The sequence below is a fragment of the Nymphaea colorata genome, chromosome 2 (genome assembly GCF_008831285.2).
Source record: "Nymphaea colorata isolate Beijing-Zhang1983 chromosome 2, ASM883128v2, whole genome shotgun sequence".
Taxonomy (NCBI): domain Eukaryota; kingdom Viridiplantae; phylum Streptophyta; class Magnoliopsida; order Nymphaeales; family Nymphaeaceae; genus Nymphaea; species Nymphaea colorata.
Window position 1 is genome coordinate 11,530,679 of NC_045139.1, and position 24,348 is coordinate 11,555,026.

General features: G+C 43.1%; 2 protein-coding genes across 8 annotated transcripts in view; one reads left to right on the forward strand and one right to left on the reverse strand.

Annotated features, from left to right (window-relative positions):
- The first annotated feature begins 1,035 nt into the window (after positions 1-1,035).
- On the forward strand, positions 1,036-13,327 carry LOC116248149 (uncharacterized). 6 transcript variants are annotated; one of them, XM_050076107.1, is made up of 17 exons: positions 1,036-1,258; positions 1,403-1,517; positions 2,217-2,328; positions 2,750-2,794; positions 2,909-2,976; positions 4,124-4,178; positions 4,298-4,377; positions 4,532-4,615; positions 4,730-4,843; positions 7,996-8,114; positions 8,195-8,312; positions 8,396-8,529; positions 8,625-8,775; positions 8,856-8,935; positions 12,118-12,239; positions 12,331-12,511; positions 12,659-13,327. In XM_050076107.1, the coding sequence occupies exons 1-15, from the start codon at positions 1,065-1,067 to the stop codon at positions 12,224-12,226; spliced, it is 1,578 nt and encodes a 525-aa protein (XP_049932064.1). In that variant the 5' UTR covers positions 1,036-1,064; the 3' UTR covers positions 12,227-12,239; positions 12,331-12,511; positions 12,659-13,327. The 6 variants fall into 6 exon arrangements, with proteins under 6 accessions (XP_049932064.1, XP_031476635.1, XP_031476634.1 ...); XM_031620775.2 differs by having other exon boundaries at positions 12,331-12,456; XM_031620774.2 differs by having other exon boundaries at positions 12,118-12,216.
- Positions 13,328-22,520: 9,193 nt separating this feature from the next.
- The window catches only part of LOC116247374 (uncharacterized), a 33,567-nt gene continuing 31,739 nt past the window's right edge, over positions 22,521-24,348 (reverse strand). For both annotated transcript variants that reach the window (XM_031619545.2, XM_031619543.2), the window contains 2 exons: positions 22,999-23,103; positions 22,521-22,867 (listed from right to left, as the gene is read on the reverse strand). In XM_031619545.2, the coding sequence (XP_031475405.1) occupies positions 22,754-22,867; positions 22,999-23,103 (219 nt within the window). In that variant the 3' untranslated portion in view covers positions 22,521-22,753. The remainder of the gene's footprint in view (positions 22,868-22,998; positions 23,104-24,348) is intronic.

Consider the following 24,348-nt stretch of genomic DNA (forward strand, 5'->3'; position numbering starts at 1 on the left):
TGTTTGCTTGCCACTTTTTGTGGTAATTAAGCTCTAATACAATAAGTCTTTCAAAACGATGCAAGTAATAACTGGTAGTGCTCATTAGAGCGTTGATTGTCAGAACATCAATCTGAATTAGAATTTCATAGGCACCACCCTTTTCCAAAAAACTTCAATATGCATGGGCTCCATTTAGTTTCAGGCTTCAGGCGTAGTTTCTTCACACGTTAAACGTTAGAAAGTACTAGCCTTCCTCACCCCATCAACCGACCAACCAAGCGAGATCATTTGGCTGGGGCTTGCTTGAATCAAATGAAAATAAAACAATCTAATGGCGACGACAGCTAACTATGGCTGCGTGTGCTTTCTATGGTGTCAACGAGTGGGTATGCCTTCCAAAGAGAGCAGAGCGACAACGAGACATTGCAAGTGCAAAACAAATATCACCCGCCAGTGTCTGGTGTGGGCATCGCATGTGGGCTCGGGTTTATAAGGTCTAGTGTAGTGTGGATAGTAGTTTACACCAATCTCTATGTAGCTCCGCTACTGCTTGGAAGAAGAAAACACAAGACTTCCAACAAATTTATAAAAAGAGGGACAAATGATTGGATTTGTGAAATTTGATGTAAAGGTCTTGTGTCCAGATCCAATTGTAACTCAATTGGCTGATATGTGTCGTATTGGTCTCTTGCAGATACGAGACAGGCCCACGAGTTCATATATATATATATATATATATATAAATCAAAATATTTTAAATTTATTTTAGAAATAAAGTGTCGAACAACATAGAGAAACTGATAAGTAACGCTGGTGAGCAAACGGAGCCGATACAAAATTCACAACATTTTATTTATTTAATGTCGATGAGTCCCTTTAGCATTTTAGTGGTTATGTGGCGGGAAAATTTTAAATCAACGTAAGAGTGTGATTTGATAGATAAGAGGGTGCGATATTTGTAATAGTCGCAAAATCGAGGGCCTATTAAAAAAATTTCGGTTGGTATAAAAGGCGGATATTTTGCGTCGCTTCGGATAAAAGATTTTGGTTTGGGAAAGAGAGGAGGGGTAAAGGGTGGAAGAATGGCGCTCTCCTTGGCTCCTGCCTTTCACTGTCCGGCGCCGCTCGCGCGTCTTCGCCCGGCCAGCGTCACTGCCACCACCACGAGACCCGCTGTCTCTCGTCCTTCCACACCGCCTCCCATTCTTCGCCAGGGCATCGCCGCAGAGCCTGGAGCTCTCTGTTCCAATGCCTTGCAGTGCCAGCATTTCCAACAGTCTCTCTCTCTCTCTCTTCCTTTCTCTCGCTCGCTTGATCTCTCTCTGATCGGAATGTTCTCCCTCAATCTTTATTTTCGCTCTCAAATTTACTCAAGAATTGGGGTTTCTGATCGGCGATTACTCCTGTATTGGTTTTGAAGATGCTCGGGGTGTTCCCACGAGACGGCGCTCGATTGCCCTCCATTGCTCTCCGAGGCTAAGAAATTCTTCGTTCGTCACGGCATTTCTGATCTCAGCTTTGACAGTGGACTCCTGGTCTCTCTCTCTCTCTCTCTCTCAATATATATATATATATATATATATATATATATATATATATTGTTGGCATTTTTTTTTCTTACGTCTCAATGATTGAATTCATCCATTCCCGTATGGATTCTCGATTACACGTTGTTGTAGTCTTATGTTGCTCTTTCTGTCATGCGTGTGTTGATTTTAGAATTTTGGCATTCTATTTGCTACTAATGGTATTTATTGTCTGCATCTTCATTATTGAATTAGTCCATTCTGTATGTGGTTTTAATTACACGTTTTTGTAGTTCTATGGGGCTTCTGCTGTAGGAGGTTGTTAGATGGACCTGTTTATATTCAATTCGAGAGTCAAATTTCCTTATTCGTTCTTAACTAAATGCATTGATTTGCAACAAGGGTCTCTCGACCTGACATGCTCAAACTATCAGCATCTAAACTAAAGTATTGGAATTGTAATTTTCTGGATAACTGGAACATTCGTCCAGCGATCTCGGGTATGGAATAGTTCAACAAACCAAGTGAGAGTTCTTGAGCTGGATTTTAAAAAAAAAAAATACAAAAGGACCTTTCAATGAGGTTAACTTCCTTCTCCTATCTGGTATAAAGCTTATTCATCTAATCTTTTTCTTAGTTTTCCACATGATGAAAGTGATTTCTTTCTTGACCTCACTTTTTCTTGCATGGAGTTTGTTAATGCTTCAGTGGGGATGGAGATGTCGTGCAAAGCTTGCTGTTAGGGGTTCTGCAAAGGAGCCAATGGTTGGACTTTACGAAGAGGGCAGTCATAACGTTGTTGATATCCCCTTTTGTAAAGGTTGGTGGATGGACTTAGTTGCCATTGTTAGTAATTTGGTTATTGCTAATTAAGGACTTCAACGATCAAAATTTGGTGACATGAGACTAGGATGTATGCAGTTATGCATTTATACTTCAATGGTTCATTACAGAGCTGTAGACTTTAAGTGGTTTAGTTGATCTTTTACTCTTAATCCAGATTTGAGATTCAACACTTGAAGATAATCTATTGGCATGTTGACTTCAAACAAATAGCTTTTTGGCTATAATTTATGGTGTAGACTGTAGCCAACCACCTTAATTTACATAAAAGGTTTCAGAAATTTAAATTTGGTGCATGATAATAATTTTTTGTTCTTCACAAGCAGTGAAATATGTGTGGTATTTAACGTATCCCCTCTGGAAGTGTATCTAATTACTGACTTGTGTGTCTCGTGCAGCTCATCACCCTAGCATTAATGCTGCAGTAGAGCTTCTCAAACAAGGTACATGATCAATTTTTTGGATCTCTTTAGCAATACAAGAGAAGATGTTTTGTATTATCCTATCCTCCAAATCTCTGGTGAGCTCGAGCCTTATCAAGAACATTTTTTTTTCAGGTATCGCACTATTTAATGTTCAGCCTTATGATGAAGACTCTGGAACAGGTGAACTGCGATATGTGCAGGTTCGGTTACAACTGTTCTTATGAACTGTGGCATATGTTTTCCTATCAATTTGTCCGCTTGTCTAATTTTTTTTTTTTTGTTTTGATGACTTCTTGTCATTTAAACATGTGGTGTGTAACAACCCATGTGTGTGAAAGGACTTGTAGTCTTGTCCTATACTTAACAAAATCTTGGGCTGTTTTTAGTCACATGTTGATCTTTCAAATAGTCTCTCCTTACATATGACACACTTGTGCTTGCTCGTTGAAAATGAGCTGGATGGGTCTAAGATGGCCTGAAAAGAGTCATCTGATGACGGTGGCCAGTCTGTTTTGTGTATGTGTGTGTGTGTGTGTGTGTCTATATATATTATATATATATATATGTATATATATATATATGTATATGTATATATATATATATGTATATATATACATATATATATATATATACATATATATACATATATACATATATATATATATATGTATATATATATACATATATATATATACATATATATATATATATATATATATTTGTTTTTATTTGTTTTACTTGTGAAGATCATGGTTTGATGGAGTTACTTCTGTTGCATATATATATATGTTTTGTTCATTTATGTATTCAGACGATTGGTAAACACCAGACCGCTTGGGTAAGAGACAGAAACAAGACCACTTAAATTTGTGTTAAAAATTATTTCAAACAAAATGTGAACATCCTATCATGTTCATAAACACTAATTTAATATAAATCATGTTTTACTTCAAATTATTCTTGTAAAAAATTTGATTTTTCTACTATCACAATTTTGATGCTATAAGAGCGGCTCATTTTTTTTATTATTAAAAAATGACTAACTTAATACATGTTCCTCATGAAATCACTCTTAAGGACATGTCTATAAGGTTAGATTACCAAAAAAAAAAACTTTAATAATTATTTTTGGCATCTGGTTTTTGTCCCTTATCAAAGTGGTCTGGTATTTACCAATTTCTTGTTTTATATATATATATATATATATATATATATATATGTTTGTTTGTTTATTTATTTTGTAATTTGTTTACTAATATAGATCATGGTTTGATGGAAATTTTTGTTACTTCTGTTGCATATTATATGTTTGTTTAGTTAATTGTTTTGATCCATTGAGTAATGCAGATGGCTGTCACAACATATGATACATCAGTTCCAGCTTCTGAGCGCTACCTAAAAGGTTGGTTTACATAGTTTTACTTTTATCAATTGATGTTGTCATCAACCATTTTTACTGTATTGAGTTGGCATTCCTTGCTAAGTTTTTTACCTTACATAGTCCACATGCATACCTTTTAGGTAAGGTTCAGATTTCTTTGGTTTGGAACAGTAGAAGTGAGAAGTCACCTGGTGTGGAGAAAGCAGATGCTTTGTCAGGTGTAAGTCTCTGGTTAAACCTTTCCAACTATTTGTGTAGTTGATGTATCTTAGCTACCTAAAGGCATTTGCTTGTATGTTCCATATATATTTTTTATTCTCTTTGGCCATTGCTCTCTATTTATCATGCCATAAGTTGGGGTTCTTTTTAACCAGTTCCTATGGAGAAAGGGCGGACAAAATAGCAGCTATCATCTGATACATTCAGTGTGGATGAATTTCCAGACCTCCTCTACGAATGTAAGCTTCCGTGCCATAGGCACCTTGCATGCAAGTTATATTCCATGGCTGTTTGGTTCGTCACTTAAAAACTTTTGGCTTGTGAAATTGACATTTTTGGAGCACAATGTGCAGGTAATTTTTGGACACAGATGGAGACATATGATAGGGGAAAAAGATCTCTGGGAACACGTGGGAGGGATTGACATATCGTTGGCTCCATCCAGCTTTGGCCAAGCAAATACAAAGGTGGCAATAGCTGACTGTGACTGGTCTAGGTTTGGGTTTGTTTGTGATATGAGAAAGTAACATTCTTGAAAAAGTAGAGATTATATGCTAATAAGCAACTGCACTGAAATTTCATGACAGCTATCTAAGTGCACATAAATTGCATGATCACTTGGATCATTGACTTGTATGATTTATGTCACAAGATCACGTAGGTTGGGAGGTCTATATTCTGGTGTTAAACATAAAAAGTATTGCTCGGTGAGAAGACAAATATAATGTCGAGTCCTGTCATTCAACAAACAAAATGTTAACAGCTAACACCTATCTAGTTAAAGGCATGCCTAGATGAGAGCCTATGGATTCTACGTGTGGCAGGTGAAACAGCCTAACTTTTCCAGTGACCAGCAATATAACCACGCCTAGGGCATCATCTAACTGGTTAAGTGCTAAAGTTTCGAAAGTTGATTTTTCTTCTTCCACCTTTTCTTCTTTTTCTTCTTCTTCTTGTCCTTGTTATATTCTGCCCGGCTCTTCTTTCGTTTTCCGTTTTTCTTTTCTTTGTTAATGACTTTTACATTTAGCCGTGAATTCTATATTTCTTTTGTTGGGGGTTTACTGAGCTCCAATTAGTCCTGTCTAGGCTCTAGGCAACATTCAGCCTCTAGACACTGAGTGCCTGGCACTTATGACCACATATTCTATCGTGCTGCTTCTCTTAGGCCGTTCGGTCAAAATTTTGCGTTGGAGTTTTTCTTTGAATGTGTTTAAAGTGCTGGTATATCATTCACACTTTCATTATTTCCAAGCTCCAATAACTAGTGATTTAACTGGTCAATGACCTTAGTGCAGCAAAGTGATCTCTACCATTTTGAAGATGGAAAATTGTATTAGGCATATGTGTCACTGTTGGCTCATGGTTTTTTTTGGGGACACGTTTTTTTCCAAAAAAATACGTTAAAAACACAAAAAAATAAGTCTGAAAAAAAATGGTAAAAAAAAAGCCAAAACGAAAAAACTCAAAAAAATGTGTTTTTTCCTTTTTTTCCTTTTGGGCATTTTTCAAGTTTTTTTAACGTAGAAAGCTTGTTTTCGTTTCTAATTTCTATTTGTTGCTTATCTATTTATTTTTTGATGTATATTATTAGTTTCTCATTTGTTTTAGTTTCCCCCAATTTTTAAGATTTTTCTAATTTTTAAAAATTCTACTGTATTTTCCTTTTTTTTTTTGAACTTGCCATATTATACCGGAGAAAAACCTTTTGTTTAAAACACGAAAACGATGTTTGTGACTATGCATTGAATCATTTAGATACTAGAAATAGTGACCCAACAATAGTGATGTCGTCATGTTACCTGATCCGAATGAAGAGTAGATTATTAGAATTTCCAATTGTGGAATTCTATTTGCTTTGTAACTTGTTTCTGAACTTCATCATATTTACTCTTTCGTGTGCAATTTTTATCTTGAGAGTTTATAGGCATTTTGGATATGCACTCTATAGTTTCTTAGGGACTGAGGTCAATTGTTACTATTAAAAGCTAACTTTAAAAAGAGGGTTGGACAATTGGGGATACGTACAGGCTTCAATGAAATGTTTGCTTTAAAGAGTATTCAAAATGTGCATCTTTTTTTTTTCTGATGTTAAGCTATGTCACACGGGTACAGGTGCAGGTGCGGGTGCGGACCAAATTCACAATCACGAGTATGTGGGTACGGCTGGCCGTACACATACACACACACACACACATATAATATGGAAAAATACATTCATTAAGATTTTAAACAAAATAAAAATGTATCATTCACCATTTCAATCATGATTCATCAATTCAAGTCAAGTTTGATCTCAAAATTGGATACAAGTATGTATGGGCTTTGGCCCTGGGATGGAGGACGACGGTTGGGCATAGTTGGCTGAATGGAACAGAGCACAGGGAACTGAAGGTAGAAAGGAGAATAAGTGCAAGGAATAGGTATCAGCGAAATCAGGGAGAAGTTTGGCAGGTTACCTGAGGCCGGAAGTGTATGCCGGCGAGGGGGAGCGCAACAAGGAACATGAGGTCGATTGAGGACTTTGGAAGGGGAAGCACAGCAGGGAAACATGAAGTCGGAAGGAAGAAGGCGATGACAGGACGTGGGGAAAGAAAAATGAGATGAAGGGAAAAAAAACCTAGAAAGTGGATGGAAATGGAGTCAGTCAGTGCTGACCGTGTCATAAAACAAACAGATATGTCCTTGGACTCAGTCAAAGAACCGGACGCGGCAGACTAGCATGTCCATGCCATGTGTATCGCGTATCCATACCCGAACGCATGTCGGGCCGAGTCAACACTGACATGCTAGTCTCTGAGCTGCAGCCGTCTTTCATAGATGTTAAGTGATAGTGGAACTGAGGCTTTTGCATAATCAACTTTTTATTATTTATTGCATCCTGTGAAATTGCTATATATATTATATACTGTAACTTGGTAGTTCTCTTTTTCATTTTCAATTGGAAGAAATTAAATTACCTCATTTTTAACAAATAATCTATATGATGTACTTGAGAAGGCATAAAGTCATAGATTGACATGATTGGTGCGATATGCCACACTGTCATGGAATACATCATTTCTATATTACACTATGGTGACAAATTAATGCTTGCACTATGTTCTCATGTCTAACGGGCTGTTTTGCAATAGTAGCACATTGTTACTGTCCCATGAATGTGTCCAAAAAAGTGGGGCTGTCCAAAAAAGTGGGGCAGATTCATGGAACACTGTAACAAGTGTTCCATAATTCTACCCCATTTTTGGGGCACACTTATCGCACAATAACAGTTTGTTACTGTTGCCAAAGGACCCTATAAGTCCAGGACAACTCGCCCATCTTATTTTACACCAAATGTATACTATTTGTCTGCATCTCAACTTGAAGAGAGGTGCAAGTAAGCTCTCTAGACTTGTAGCAAGTTTGGGATGGATGTGGGACTAGATGGTGATGATTCCTTATGTTCACAAATTCTGCTGTGTTCTCATTCTAATATCCTTCTTCATCCTGACCAGGCCGCAAGCTCACACTGTTATTGTCATTTTCCAAATTTTCATACAATGCCGTTTGAATATTTTTACATACTTGCTGTTTTGTAACTTGGATTAGAGTGACCTTCTTTCACATCTTCGTACAGGCATTTGATTCTTTGTTGCACAAGCTGCAAAAATATGTTCCTGTTGGAGAAAATGTTGTTGACCTATATGCAGGTGCTGGAGTTATAGGGCTATCTTTGGCAGTGACCAGGAACTGCAGGTAAGCACCTCACGTAATCGCCTTTTTGCATTTCATTAGTTAGTCAATGCTTCACTCGATTTTTCCCCTGATATTTTCAGGACTGTGAAGTGTCTGGAAGTAAACAAAGAGGCAAAACTGTCATTTGAGAGATCAATTAGCCGCCTGCCGAAATCTTTCAGTGGAAACATTAGTTGGCACCACACGGATGTTGCAATGGTTTGTGATTTAGTGCCTATTCTTGTCTATGTCGTGTCATTTGAGCTATGTTCCCGAGTCATGAAATAAAATTTATGCTTTAGGAACCTCTATACTGGCTTGAGGGCTCAGATGTTGTTGTGGTGGATCCACCACGAAAAGGCTTGCACCCTTCTTTGATTGAAGCACTGCAGAAGTTGCCATCCTCGAGTAAGAAAGCTGTTCAGATGACTGGGAGGTAACTTTCTATTGTCTGTGATTGGGGGAAGAAATTGTTTGTTTTGCAATGGAGAATGCATGAATTCAGGCAAGAGCGATATCTCTGTCTTCCAGCAGTTCTACAAGAAAAAGGGAGGAAAAACGGCCATGGGTTTTACAGGCAAGAGAAGCTTGTGCTGAGTTAAACAACAGCAGCATCGATAAAGGTCAATCATGGCCTCACACGATAATTTACATAAGCTGTGGATGGGAGAGTTTTAAGAAGGTATTTCTTTCATTTTGAGAATTGTTGAGAATTTGTGGATTTCTTTTCTCATTTTAACATTCTGAAGTGCCTCTGAACAGGACTGTGATTCCTTGGTTTCCAGCAAAATATGGCGTTTGGAGAAAGCACATGCATTCAACTTCTTCCCTGGCACTAAGAGGTATAGGTTCTTTATTTCTGCCGGATGATAATATCTCTATAACTTGAGCAGTGAGTGGATTCTACATTTGTTTGTATGTGGTTAAAAGCATTAGACTGACCCAGCTGGCAGCCCCATGGGAAGGTCTATTAAGGACCTAAGCTGAACCATCAGCCTTAATGAACACAAAAGAAACACAAAAACATAAAACAGGAAAGAATAAAAAAAATACAAGATGGTGTATTGAAGTTTCCCCATCTCGGCCAACACTACTCTAGACAAAATTTATACATGATGGGGTGTTGAGGTGAATTTTGTAATGTTTGAACAGGAAAGTGCCTTAGCCGTTGTAAAAAGCAAGACTAAGATATCACCAAGTTGAAAGTTGTTCCACTCTGGGCATGGAACATTTTTCATTCCCATTTGGAGGTGAAATGGAATATCGGAAACAGTATATCTGGGCAGGAAAGTGCCTTGGCCGTGTAAAAAGCAAGACTAAGGTATCACCAAGTTGAAAGTTGTTCCACTCTGGGCATGGAACATTTTTCATTCCCATTTGGAGGTGAAATGGAATATCAGAAACAGTATATCTAGGTAGAAGTTGTGATCATGTATATAAGAAGATCTATAAAAGCTTAAAAAACTGCATACATGAAGGACCAAAAAACCTAATGTAACTCAACACCTGAAGGGTGTGTTTGGTAATATGAACACTGCGTTCTTTGAAATGCTGTTTTCTATTAATCTGTCTCAACTTGTAATTTGTCCCAAAGATGGGGACAGATTCATGGAACACTTCTCTCCAAGCAAGGTTTCTGTTATCAAATGCCGAATAAACACAGTGTTTCATGAATCTATCTCAATCTATGGTGTGTCTCATGGATTGGGGCCGGTTCTGTGAACACTGGTCTCCAAAGAAAACACAATGTTTCTGTTATCTGCCCCCAAGAGACCTAACAATGTCCTCCACATGTCGACAATGTGCACTAAGTCACAATAATAATAAATAGTGAATACTATGTTCTCAATGAAATTGTGAATAAAGATCAAGAAGGTTTAACTCAATGTATACAATGGAGATAAGAAGGGCAGAGCTGTTGGGCTAATTCTTAATCATTTAATTACAAATTTACCCTTTAAATAAAAAAGTACAAAAAATGAAAAAGACATGATTACTTTATGTATTGATATGCATATACATATATACATGGGAGAGTCAGAGAGAGTGAGAGAGAGCAGTGCTATCAGAATCAGTCAGAATAGCCCTTCTGAATCCAATTCCTTGGCCAATTCAACAGCACATGTGTCAAGTTTTCACTAATTTTTTCATATATATTTATTTTTTATCTTTAATAATTTACATATATTCAACCAGTCTCATTTTAGGACTGGTTTTTCCAATTTTTTTTCTCTCACTCTTACCTCTTTCTCATTTCCCAATTCACGATGATTCTGTTTATCCCTAGGATTAGTAGATTTTAGACGGGGAAGGAGACATGAAAAGAATTCAGTCCTAAAAGGAAACTGTTTTACTCATTTCTTGCATGATGAAAATTTACCCGAAGGATACTTTATCCAGCTATCAAACACATTCCAAACGATGAAAAATAAAAGAATGAGTTCTAAATGGAACATTTTGAAAAAATTAACAATGTTTGGTGCATTCCTCTAGGTGCCTAGACTGCTTGCTCAGATAATCTTTCCTGCAATTACAAAGTTATCATGTAATTCCATGTGCACCAAAGTTATCAGGATCTTGGGTCATAGCAAGGTTGTCTCAGAAAATGGACACGGTTCAAATGCTTGGTTAATAATTCCATGTGCACAAACAGTATTGCGTTTAGTACATGTATAAGATTCTTTAGTTGGCTTCCCATTTCCCTCCAGTTTAATGGCTCGGAAAACCATCTTCAAGAAGGTATGTCTTAGAAGAGATGCCATCAATTATTAACTTGTGCAATGAAATGGCTTCAAAGGAAATCGTAGAAAATGGAAAATACAAATAAGCTCTTCGTGTGTTCAATATCAGTCTCAAGTTGAAATTGTTATCTGTGCTTAACACTTCTTCGCTTGGCTTTTCCAAATAATGATGGAAATTTTGCTCATTTTGTTCGTTGACGAAAGTGGACCATATGCGACAGTTAACTAGACTTGTCAGTGCCGCCCTTTATCAATGGCAAAGCCAGATACTTTTTTAGATTTTCGACTAAAGTACCAGGCAAACAAGTTTAAAGTAAAATTATAAGTTCTTTCAGTTACAAATTTACAAGCAAACGAGATAAAGTTTTTGATATGATATACATTATTTTTAGAAATATCACTTTTTCTCAAAATTAATAGTCTTGAAATTTTGTTTTATTTATTTTATTCATAATATTTTATTGTATTTCTTAATATTTTTGTGTTCTAAATTGCAAACTGTGAATTTCAAAACTTTCTTGAAAAGAGTATCAAATTACACGGGATTTATTTTATCAAGTTTTTCTTAAAATAATATTTTCAAAAATAATTTTTTATTTTAAGCTAAAAAAACTGTAATTTTTTTACTTTAGTAATAATAGCATAAAAAGTGTAGCTTTGCTTCTGTTTCATCTTGAAAAGATAACTGAATAACATATAACGCAAACATAATTGTTTCAAGTTTAATCATGAATTTGATAATGGTAAATTGATAACACAGTAAAGTTTCTTAAAGAAGGACCTTAAGCTTTTATTTTCTATTACTAAAATATTAAACTCATAAGAAAATCTCTAAATTGGTCCTTTAACGGAATCTTAAATGCAAAAGTAGATCTAGACTGAAAATATCATGGGCATTTAGTGCTCTCCTTCTATATGATCAAATGAACTTAAGATATATAGACATTTCCTGTCTAGATCTGAGTTTATTTTTTTCTTCTTGAGGAGCAAAAACAAAGGATAGACAATTTAGTGGGGCACCTAATAAAGTTATGGGGCACAAGTAAAACTAAAAACGGACAATATGCTAAGGACCTCCTTTTAGTAGACAATTGATGACTTTGGTGGGCAAGAACCCACCCTAAGGACGATGGGGTTCTGCCACTGTCTTGTTGACGTATTTTGCTGAAAAAATTCTTGTCTTACTGTTCTTCAATATCGATTTGGTTGTGAAATTTCTGTTGACGTTTAATATCAATCAACCTGCACTCAAATCTGAATTGATCCAATTCCAAATGTTGTAGCATTGAAATCTTGGCTGTATTCAAACGGGGAGGACTGAGTTCTCAGAAGGAAAAGAAGAAAAAGAAGGCGGGGAAAAGAAAAGGTTCTTCAAAAGAAAGGTTTATCTAGATGATCTCTGTCTGTATGTCTCTCTTTCTGTGTTTATATTACCCCGTAACGTGCTCAACCCGTACCAGACAATGAATTTTCTCCTCCTTGTTTCCTTGGTACAGATCTCTTTGAAGGAAGTTTTTCTCAGGCATTTGAGCCGATCACATATCTGTTGCAAGCCTGCTGTAGCTAGTCCGATCTGCATGTGAAAAGAACAATGCTGTTTGCATTGGTCAGGTGTAAATCAGGTGAACCCAGATCAAGAATCATCTTGACTTAATTTAGATTGAATTGGTCTGGCAAGTAAGTCCTGCTTATTTTCGTTTTTTGAAGCTAGATGTATCTTTGCTGCAATTTTTTTCATATATCTCCTAGACTCTTTGATTTCTTGTTTCTTTTTTTGGTCACTTTATATGGTCCGTAAGAATATTTCTTCTTTTGTTTCCTCAGCTTTGTCACAGGAAAATGATTCGTACGAGATATTTGTGGTACATCTGAATGGTGGTTAAAGATGCATTATTACACATGAAGCTGAACAATTATATGCCAACGTTGATGCGGAATAATTATACGTCAAAGTGATGGTGGACTCAGCAACTCAGTTAGATTGACGAGCCACTTTGGGCTGTTTTCCTCATTCTCGAGTCATGCTCACACATGGCGCCGTAGACTCCTGCCAGATCAAGGCTACGTCCCACACATGGCGCCCGCAAGAAAGAGAAGTGGTGGGATATACTTCGCACATAATTTTCTTAAGTCAACTTGAAAGATGTTGAAGGTCGAACTCGCATGCTCCATTTGTACTCAGCTATAAAGTCCTTTTTGTACATTGGTGAGCGAGTTCAAAATCAAATCTCATCTTAGATTTTCTGGCACTTGGTGATGGGGCCCAGACCCAGCACCTGACTCGGCCCAGTAGCAGCCGATCAAACCTACTCGGTCAGGTGCTGAAGGAGGCCTGGCAACCGGATGATATCACAACTAAACTACTTTTCGATTGGCCGGGTTTATCTTTTCTAGAATGAGTTTTGTTGTTGCTTCTTAAAGGTCTTGTACACCGTCATTTGAGGGGGTCGACAATTTTTTAGTATTCAGTTGAGTCTCTCTTTCAGTGTGTTATCTATGATTTTCACTTCTTTGTCTCAGTCAAAATGCCATCTGTCGCTTGTCCGAAAGGTTGATTAGTCTATTAGTCAACATGGTTTGCCGAAAAGGCCAAGCTGGTGGTCTTGTCAAATGCTGGACAGCAGGCCCTTGCCCTGTTGGCCTCGATCGGCATCTGCGGCTGATATGTGCCACAACAGCGACTGCAAGCTCAAGTCCAAAGGCCCTAGTTGTCCCTTGGCCGAGCATTCCTACCCTTTACTAGAAACAGCAGCCTTAACCTCCATTGTCTCATCCGAACCCTCCTTTTGTAACCATATCAACTCTTCACACTGTAATTCCTTGACGCCTCGCCAGCTGCCTTTATTAGATGCGTCGGCCCCAGCCTTTTGACAGGAGACCTCAGCCGGTGCCGCATGCCCTCGGCTAGCGGCCTTGTTGGTCAACATCAGTTGGGCACCCTTGCTGAAGCCCTGGGCCGAGTGTCTGTCAGCAAGTGCCTTCGTCTTCTATTCTACCAAGGGAGCTTGGCTTGCTGTCAGACTTGTGGCTTGCCAGGCCGTGCCCTTGCGTTTGGCCAGGTGATACGACCCCACCTTGTGCCGAGCCAGGTGCCGACAGACGGAGAACTAGTGGCTGGCCTAACGGCTTCCCGGCTGGGCACAGATGACTTCAGCCCAAGCGGTATTAGGCGATGGACCGCAGACCGACGGGATCGGCCCGGACGAAATGGTCGAGGCAGGATTAACGGCGGTACAACATTACACCTACCTGAACAAGCTAGGGAGGTTGACGGCCTTTCCGCCCAAGAAGAAGACGTGTCGGTTGAAGTAGACATCACGAGGCCAGCAGCCGAGCACCGAAGGGTTCGGGCCAAACTCAAGCCCAGGCGACCCCGTCGGCGAGAGGCCAATCAAAGTGAGGTTGACGGTGGACTAGACCCGACGTACCTCAGTCAGGCCCTAGCTGGCGTCGAGCTGCACGCCGCACCTGCCGTGCCGTGCCCATACAGTACAGGCCAACGCGGGCCGCCCGAGGAGCTTCTAGGGCTGCCCAGCTCGCCTGCGACCGGCTCGAGCCTCTAAAGGGGTTCGGGCAAGGGGGGTCGGTTCGAACCCAGACCGTCGACTCACCAACACCCGGTGCCAGCCCAGAGCAGACGCCACCCGCATACAACGGCGAACCATGCGCCTGCCCCGGGCCCACCGCACCAGAATCACACGCAGGGGTGACGTGCGCGCCCCCGCCAAACCAGATCCGCACGAGGCCTCACGCGCGCCTTTTCGAGGAGGTTCCGCCCGACGTCACCCGACATTAGGCATGCCACGCCAAGGCCAGCCAGCGCTTCACCCGGGGGATTCCGCACTCGAGTGCGCATCCAACCGGGTGATTTTGACCACCGCCGCACGCAAGGCATCCTGTGCCCGCCGAGGAGCAACATCCCGCTTGGATTCCGCACTCAATTGTGTAAGATCCCGAGGGATCTTGTCCACCGCCGTACGCAAGGGAAGGCCCTCACGCGCCACCGCCCAGCTCGGCCATTCACCGCCCGCCTCAGCCACTCACGTCGCTCAGGTCGGGTTCAATGGCCGTTTTTTGCCTTGGATCCACTTCGGCTAGTATAAATAAGTGTTTTGTGTTTTGTTTTGGATATCGAAGAAGAAAAATATCAAAGTAGTTTATAGTAGATAGTAGTGTAGAGCTGCAGCACCTTTGGGCTTCGGCCTTTGTTGTCAAGGTCTCGACGTAAGGAAGGCCTCTTTGGCATTGACGTGGTTCTTCGGTATCAAGGTACCTTTCTTGCCTCCTAGCTTCGACGTGGTTCTTCGTTGTTAGCCGTAGATTCCTTGGTCCCTTGTGGAGGTTGGGCGTGGTTCTCTCTTCCTCCACAAACGCGGACAAGCCACCATGACGTGGTTCTTTGCGGTGAAGGGGTGAGGTCAACACCGGACTTGTCCGTGTGTAGGCCCTACTCGGCTACTCCATCCACACCGGCCACCTTCGGCAGACCGGCCCCTCCAAGGGCCTCCTACCGTCGGCACGCTCTCCGGTCGAAGAACAATTCAACGAGCTAGCCCCGGCCACAGCCGGACCAGCCCTCCCCGAAGGCAAGGCGCACCCTCCCCACGGCACGCCTATCTCTGCGGCAGGACAACAGGCAGCTCGCCTCCGTCGCTCCCCGATGTAAGACCCAGCGTTAACCTCCCCGGGCTTTCGTGGTACCTCGGGCGGCCGCAAGGCGTCCCTCGCACCTGACCGTCTGCCTCCTAGTGCAAGGGAGGATAACCCCCGCCTAATGCCGACGCCTCATCCCCACATTAGCCTCACTTCGTCTTCAGACGACCTTGGCGGACTCCAGGATCCGACGCGCTGCCCGCACCCGTTCCAGCACTCGAGGGAGGTTGTCCCCTCCGCAAGGCGGGTTTCCCCTCCACCGCCACCCACCGTCCGCGTGATCTGGGGGAACGGTCGGGCGACCCTCGGCCGGGGACTCCCACCAATAGTGGTATCAGAGCCCGACGTGGACGCCAGCAGCTTCCAGGAACGGTCAAAATGGTCTGATCTCCGAGGAGCGACAGCAGCTCGGTCTTGACCCCCAGAACCTCCAGGGCATCCAGTGAATATGACACGGAAGGATGCTCCTCTAGTGGAACCGGCAGGACCTATGTCAGCGGAGATGAAGGACGCTCACCCTACGGGTTAAGCCACCGGCGTCCGAACTCGCCGAAGGAGAAGCAGACGCCATTTCCACCGTCCGTCCCAAGATGGGTGGTCCTCCGAGCATACGATGGGGACCAATACCTGTTCAAGTGGGTCCTTTCGAACGGGCTGCCCACAGACAGCGATGCTCCGTGGCCCCTAGCACTGGGAGGAACGCACCGGGACTGCAAGATATGCATCCAAGGACCCGGTATCGAGGACTTCCATTTTCAGTTGTGCTGAGACCCGCTATACCACATCATGTACCTCAAAAACGTCTCCTACAATGGATGGTTAAGAGTCTCCGGAACGATCATCAAGCCATGGCAATACGCCACAGTCGAACCTATCCACATCGGAAATCTGAGGTACGACTACTACTAGGCCACCGAAGCACCCTGGCCCAATGCCGACCGTTTCCAGGAAGGAACTCGGAAACTCCCGAACCGCTGTTTCAGCACCCTTCCGACGACATTCAAAGGAAGGACGGTTGCCGCTACCTTCCCTCAAGAGTCGGCCAGCGCCGCCCGGCAAGCAAGGGACAGCAACAAGTGGGGACCCACCCACTACCCCTACTTGCTGGACAACTGCTTCATCGATGGGACCTGCCAGACGTACTCCGACGCCTGCAGCCCTACCGTCACCCGCACGGCCAGCCCTCGCAGAGAAACAGGCCTCACCGTGCTGGACAAGTCCTTCCTAGAGACATTCAAGGAAGAGATGCAGCGGCAGGACCAGATCTACCCGTGTAGCAACTGGAAGATGGAAGTGCCACTCACCCCAGAACCTGAGCAGGAGCCAGAGCGGCCGCAAGATATACCGGTCCTCGCAGTCCTGCACGAGCAATGGAGGACTTCCATTGCCTTCGAGGTTGGCCCACCACAGTCGGAAGAGGAAGTCCGGACCACCCAAATCTACCAGCGGGGACTCCGGAAGATATTCCTACCTGGAAGGGACTGGTTAGACACCCCTCCCGAAAGCCCGGAGGCCTACGACCAGGCGTCAGAAGGATTAGGCCGCCTACGGGAAGATGAGCCAAGAGCTTGGGGACAAGCTCTTGATAAGGGGGGTGGACAGATACGACCCCACCTTGTGCCGAGCCAGGTGCCGGCAGACGGAGGACCAGCGGCTGGCCTAACCGCTCCCCGATTGGGCGGAGATGACTTCCGCCCAGGCGGTATTAGGCGATGGACCGCAGACCGACGGGATCGGCCCAGACGAAAGGGTAGAGGCAGGATTAAGGGCGGTACAACATTACACATACCCGAATAAGCTAGGGAGGTTGGCGGCCTTTTCGCCCAAGAAGAAGGCGTGCCGGCTGAAGCAGACATCACGAGGCCAGCAGCCAAGCACCGAAGGGTCCGGGCCAAACTCAAGCCCAGGCGACCCCGTCGGCGAGAGGCCAATCAAAGTGAGGTTGACGGTGGACTAGACCCGACGTACCTCAGTGAGGCCCTAGCTGGCGTCGAGCTGCACGCCGCACCTGCCGTGCCGTGCCCATACAGTACAGGCCAACGCGGGCCGCCCGAGGAGCTTCTAGGGCTGCCCAGCTTGCCTGCGACCGGCTCGAGCCACTAAAGGGGTTCGGGCAAGGGGGGTCGGTTCGAACCCAGACCGCCGACCCACCAACACCCGGTGCCAGCCCAAAGCAGACGCCATCCGCATACAACGGCGAACCATGCGCCTGCCCCAGGCCCACCGCACCAGAATCACACGCAGGGGTGACGTGCGCCCCCCCGCCAAACCAGATCCGCACGAGGCCTCGCGCGCGCCTTTCCGAGGAGGTTCCGCCCGACGTCACCCGACATCAGGCATGCCACGCCAAGGCCAGCCAGCGCTCCGCCCGGGGGATTCTGCACTCGAGTGCGCATCCGACCGGGCGATTTTGACCACCGCCGCACGCAAGGCATCCCGCGCCCGCCGAGGGAGATGGTCGGATGCTCTCACACGCCATAGTACCGCGCGCCCGCTGAGGAGCAACATCCCGCCTGGATTCCGCACTCAAGTGCGTAAGATCCCGAGGGATCTTGTCCACCGCCGCATGCAAGGGAAGGCCCTCACGCACCACCGCCCATCCTGCCAATCGCAGCCCGCGCCACCGCCCAGCTCGGCCATTCACCGCCCGCCTCAGCCACTCACGTCGTTCGGGTCAGGTTCAACGGCCGTTTTTTGCCTCGGATCCACTTCGGCTAGTATAAATAGGTGTTTTGTGTTTTGTTTTGGATATCAAAGAAGAAAAATATCAAAGTAGTTTATAGTAGATAGTAGTGTAGAGCTGCGTAGCAGCACCCTTGGGCTTCGGTCTTTGTTGTCAAGGTTTCGACGTAAGGAATGCCTCTTTGGTATTGACGTGGTTCTTCGGTATCAAGGTACCTTTCTTCCCTCCTAACTTCGACGTGGTTCTTCGTTGTTAGCCGTAGATTCCTTGGTCCCTTGTGGAGGTTGGGCGTGGTTCTCTCTTCCTCCACAAACGCGGACAAGCCACCGTGAAGTGGTTCTTTGCGGTGAAGGGGTGAGGTCAACACCGGACTTGTCCGTGTGTAGGCCCTACTCGGCTACTCCATCCACACCGGCCACCTTCGGCAGACCGGCCCCTCCAAGGGTCCTCCTACCGTCGGCATGCTCCCCGGCCGAAGAACAATTCAACGAGCTAGCCCCGGCCACAGCCGGACCAGCCCTCCCCGATGACAAGGCGCACCCTCCCCATGGCACGCCTATCTCCACGGCAGGACAACAGGCAGCTCGCCTCCGTCGCTCCTCGACGTAGGACCCAGCGTTAACCTCCCCGGGCTTTCGTGGTACCTCGGGCGGCCGCAAGGCGTCCCTCGCACCCGACCGTCCACCTCCCAGCGCAAGGGAGGTTAACCCCCGCCTGCCGCCGCCGCCTCGTCCCCACATTTGCCTCACTTCGTCTTCGGACGACCTCGGCGGACTCCAGGAACCGACGTGCTCCCCGCACCTGTTCCAACGCCCGAGGGAGGTTGTCCCCTCCGCAAGGAGGGTTTCCCCTCCGCCGCCACCCATCGTCCGCGTGATCCGGGGGAACGATCGGGCGACCCTCGGCGGGCCTTGGCAGCACCTCGGCCGGGGACTCCCACCACCAGGCCTCTTGTTTGTGACCTCTAAGTATGGGTCTTCCCCTTGTGGCTGCTGCTGGTGGCGTCGGTGTGGCCAGCAGCTGTCAGTCATGCATCAACAATGTAACTCCCCTCCCTCTCTAATGCCCGCTCATGTGGTTTGGCTTAGCACTTTTCAAATGCCCACTTCCACACATGCAATAACATTTTGTTTCTTTGAGTGGTTGATTGTATTGTAAGTCCTTAATGAAATAGAGAGTGGGATCCTTGTGCTATATCTTAGTTTGCTACAGGGTATTGATTGGCATGTATACGTGCTTATGCAACCTAAGATGCTAGGTAAGCTGGTAAGACCGCATCAATTTCACATTAGAGTTACTAGCTTGTAAAATGGCTCTTCCACGAGCCAATTGCATGGATGGCTTCGATAAAGAGATTTACACTGTGAAGGGTGTGACATCACCACAATGGAAAAGAACTCGGAGGCTCTCAACACTCACAATAAAAACATGACTGTATTTTGTGTGTACATTTGGCCGATTGTTGGGGTACAAAAAAGACATTGAGGATCTCAAGAGGAGGCTTCGTCACTCTACTTCTAAGTAGTTAATCAAACATGCGTACTATCAGCAAACTGGTTTGAGTGGCACGATGAACATCACTGCGGGGGCCATAGAGAGAGATCCTTATTTGGTAGCCTGTGTGAAAACTAAAATTTGATGGCAAAACGTTTTAATTTAGGTTTTTAAAACGCACTTTGACCGTGCAATACATCTCCAGAGCCAGCCTCTTTTTCACAAAAAGGTGAAGCCATTGGCGGTAGATGTGAAATCAATCTATAATTTAATAAATGAAGAGACTACCCAAATCCTAGTCATCTTTTGAAAGATCATTCCACTTTTAGAATTGTTGTTGGTAACTGAACTAAACTTAATTGCCATAAATGTGTGGAGATGTAAAACTTGACTCTGAAAAGCTAATTTCATAGTGGGTTTGTATGTTTGACCTGGTTAAAAGCTTAGTTTTCAAATCTTACATAGGGTGTTAAGTGTAAACAAGCTCCAAAATTGCTTCGATCTAGATTTGGAAGTTGCATGTTGTTTGCCTTCAGTTTAAATAAAATAATCCACCGACTTAGAAGAAGAGGTGACCTCGCTTGAAATGTGGAGACTATTGGAGGAGTTCAACCTCATTTTTGAAGAGCCAAAAACTCCACCTAAATCCTCTTCCCACGACCACCATATGAACCTGATGGAATTAAACCCATGAATTTTTTGCTCTATTAATATGTTCACATCCAAAAGGATGAAACCGAGAGATTTGTCCTAGAAGTGATAGAGCAGCATCGTTCGGTAATTCACTGCAGGAGGTTTTCTGGATAGAGAGCAGTATCATCCAATCTAGTTCAAGTCATTTTTTCAACCCTGGTTCTTGTTAAGAAGAAAAGAAAGACAACTCATAGAGACTTTGTGCAGACCATTGAACCTTGAATAACATTATCATCAAGGACGAATGTCATTCACTAATTGTTTAGATGAATTGCATAGTGTTGGTTATTTCACCAAATTGGAGCTTCAATTGGGACATTAGCAAATTTGCATGGCATAACATGATTTTGAGAAAACAATGTTTCAAGCACACGATGGCCATTATGAGCTCCTTATTGAGTCTTTCGAACACCCAATGCCTGCAAAGTATCACTAATGATGTGTTTTGGCCTTATTTTCAACAATCTTGTTCTGGTTTTCTTTAGAGACTTATAAGACGTGGGAAGAAAACTTGAATTATGTACTCACTGGACTGGAAATGATGGGAAACACCATTTTGTGCTAAGAAAGCGACTTTCCCCAAGAGCAAGAGGCATACCCAAGTCATAAAACTGCAACCAAATTTGATAATAAATCTGACTTAGATGGTAGATTTGATACATCTGCATCCGAGTGTGCATTTGATACGTCATGTATTAGAAAATTAATATGCAAAAAATTTACAAAGCATATTACTTGCATGTCGATTGTTGCTTCCAGAATCCTATTTGGCTTCCTACTCAAATTCGAAAAATTCCTTGTTGTCCAACTGATATAATGAGTTTGCATATATTCAATCTAAATCTAATCCATTGACATCCCTCAGTAACCAGTAGTAGAGATACTAGCTCAAATGTTTGTCATTAAGAGAGTTGTAAGCATGGAGCGACTGGACAAGGTGGTGGGACAGGGACCTCAAATGTTTACTGGCCGGCATTCAGCTGAGCCAACTGCAGGCGGAACAAGGAAACTGGCGACATATACGCTCATTTTGGGTTTGAATTAGGATCCCAAAATAGGGTTTTCTTTTATTTGACCTAGCCCAATGACTATGCCACCTGGATAAAATTTTCAGGCTGTCCTAAGACTGCCTACTAGTGGAACCCTTGGAGGGGGCAAGGGCTATTGGCCCATGCAGACATTGGGAGATGTCTAAGTGGGTGTTTGACAACAGATATACTAACACAATATTCCACAAATCCATCCCAAAGATGGGAACAAATTCAAGAAAGAAAAGATAATGCAAAAGAAGACGATCGATCTCCTAAAATTATGATCTCACCTTCTATCTCAGTTGCTACTAAATTGAAAGCTGGTGCACATACTAAGGATAATTCTTGGATATTAACAATGCAAGAATCTTGTCCGGATAAAATTTGTAAAGTGAGAAGAGAGGCAGAATGGATGTAAGTCTATTATTAGACCATCATAAGAAAAACCTGAATTGAAAAGCATGACAAATGTCAATGAGGCCTCTACACACTGTGCCGTGGCTGTATACCATGCCGTGGCTGTATACCATGCGCATACAATCAGAATAATGTCATTTCACCTTCACACACATTATAGCTTTGTTTCCAACATTCAAAGCCATTATTGCCCATTCAAACCAGAAGCCATATAATCAAACACAATTCCAAGCAAATTACATACATTTCATTGTAAAAATAAAGCAAGTTACATACAACATAATCATAATCATTCTAAAAGATGAAGCCATTGATGACTTCACCATTCAACCCATTCAACAATCTATGAATCATAAATCAAGTAGATTGGTCAGCTCATAATCAGTCCACATCCTTTCCATAGTTATTCAGTCTACATATTCTCGAAACCATATATATCTACATACAGCAGTTTCAGAATTGGACTAGATTTTCAAGTCCATCGGGTGGAAAATAGCGAGGAAAAAAAATAGGCTGGACGAACCAGTCCACAATGGGACTGATGAACATGTTTCCCATATATATATATATATATATATATATATATATATATATATATAAAGAGAGAGAGAGAGAGAGAGAGAGAGAGAGAGAGTACCAAATGCTAAAATGGCAAGATTGCAATAGACCAACTTACGGGAAATAGTACCTCGATGATGGATCAAGTGGACAGCTCTTCTACCAAAATGATATTTGATTACATAGCCGAGACAATAAGAATAGATTACAGAAGGGCCAATGCAAGTGAATATATGTTACAAGGATATGTGATACATGTACATTAACATAAAACGTGCTCAATCTCTCTCCAATCTGGGCAATGTTATCAACCCGATGCAGCCTGTGCAAGCCAGCAGAGACTGGAGGATGATGATGCTGATGGTAAGAAGTACAGGCTCATCTATACATTTACATGAAATAGGGTAGAGAAGTCTTCTTTCTTGATCCCCCTTCCCCGTACAGTTCATTCCACTGTAGCAGCTCACTCATATTTGCTGATTCTGACGATACACTGGCACAAACCTGGTAGCCGCATATCAAGTTAAATTTGGTAAGAGAGAGTGAGTGAGAGAGAGAGAGAGAGAGAGAGAGAGAGGGGGATGCAGTATTTCTGGATGAGACCACAACAGAAAAATAGCACCTGACATTCTTACCTGTTCATGGGCATATTTGAAATCGTCCATGTTTAGAGGACGTATATCTGCACCACTGCTTAGTTTGGGAGTTGGCCTACCTTCGGCCAGTGCTAACGCCTTCTCCTGCAAGCAAATCACAAGTGTTCCACATGAATAGCTGCCTGGTTACAGTACAACCTGAAGAAACTAAGTATGCAACTTTTAGTTGATATTAATCCTATACGCATACTGTAACAAGTCATAAGCTTCCAAAAGGCACTAATCAGTTTAATGACCTAGACTCTTTCTTCAGATAAACACAAGCCACCCAGCCTGGTGCCCCTGCACCTCCCAGAATACAAATAGAAGTGTAGCATAGACTGTTAAGATGTGATGGTTTGTAAGTTATTGGATCTGGATACTTTACAGATCCGATTCCAATAAGTTATGTTGGAAGCTGTAAATAATGTTTTACTTAAGGGTATTCTTGTAAATACTGAGTTGTAGCTAGGGCGGCTGAGATGTGCGGTTCTCTTTCAGCTCTGTTCTCTTCCCCTCCTCTCGTTTTCTGCAGTGATAGCTTCTGGAGAATAATCTCACATGGTATCACAGCACGTCAGCAAGCACGTCAGCAAGTCTGGGCCTTGGACTGAATCGAAACCAAAAGTGTGTCCTGCCAGATTTGACAACTCTTTATGATTTTTCCTCTTCTCCTCTCTTGATTCCTCTGTTTCAGTCGATCTACTCTGTCCTCTCTGTTAAAATATAAATCCTTCACCAGCACGTTGAAGAGGAGTCTCTTAGGATTCCACCTCCTTGTAGAATGTGTTAAGATATTTAATGTCCTTGTAACATGTGAAGAGTCTCCTAGGATTCTATGTTATAGTTAATATCCTTGTTATATGGGAAGTCTCCTAGGATTCTATGTTGTAGTTAATATCCTTGTAATATGTGAAGTATCTTAGGTTTCTATGATATAATTAATGTCTTTGGAGCTTGTGAAATATCGTAGGATTCTACGATTGGAGACTCTTAGAATTCTGGAAATGGGATTATAAATAGAGGCCGTGCAAACCATTTTGGCTACGGCTTCTTCTCTTCAGTTTCTTCTTGTTTTCATTCTCTCTCTCCCTCTCTCTCTCTCTCTCTATCTTCCTGCGTGAGTGCTGTTTTCTGGTTACAGATATTGGTGCTAGATTTCTATCATGGTATCAGAGCGCCAGGTTACGTTATCTCTACCAAACAAAATGCCCAAACAGGTCTGATCTCGTTAGAACTCTTTTCTCATCTTGTCTCTATCCTGAATTTACTTTTCTCTTGCGCAATTCTTGTTCCTTTTTCTTCTTGCTTACCCAAGGACACATCTTGTTATATCGTGTCTTCTTTCCC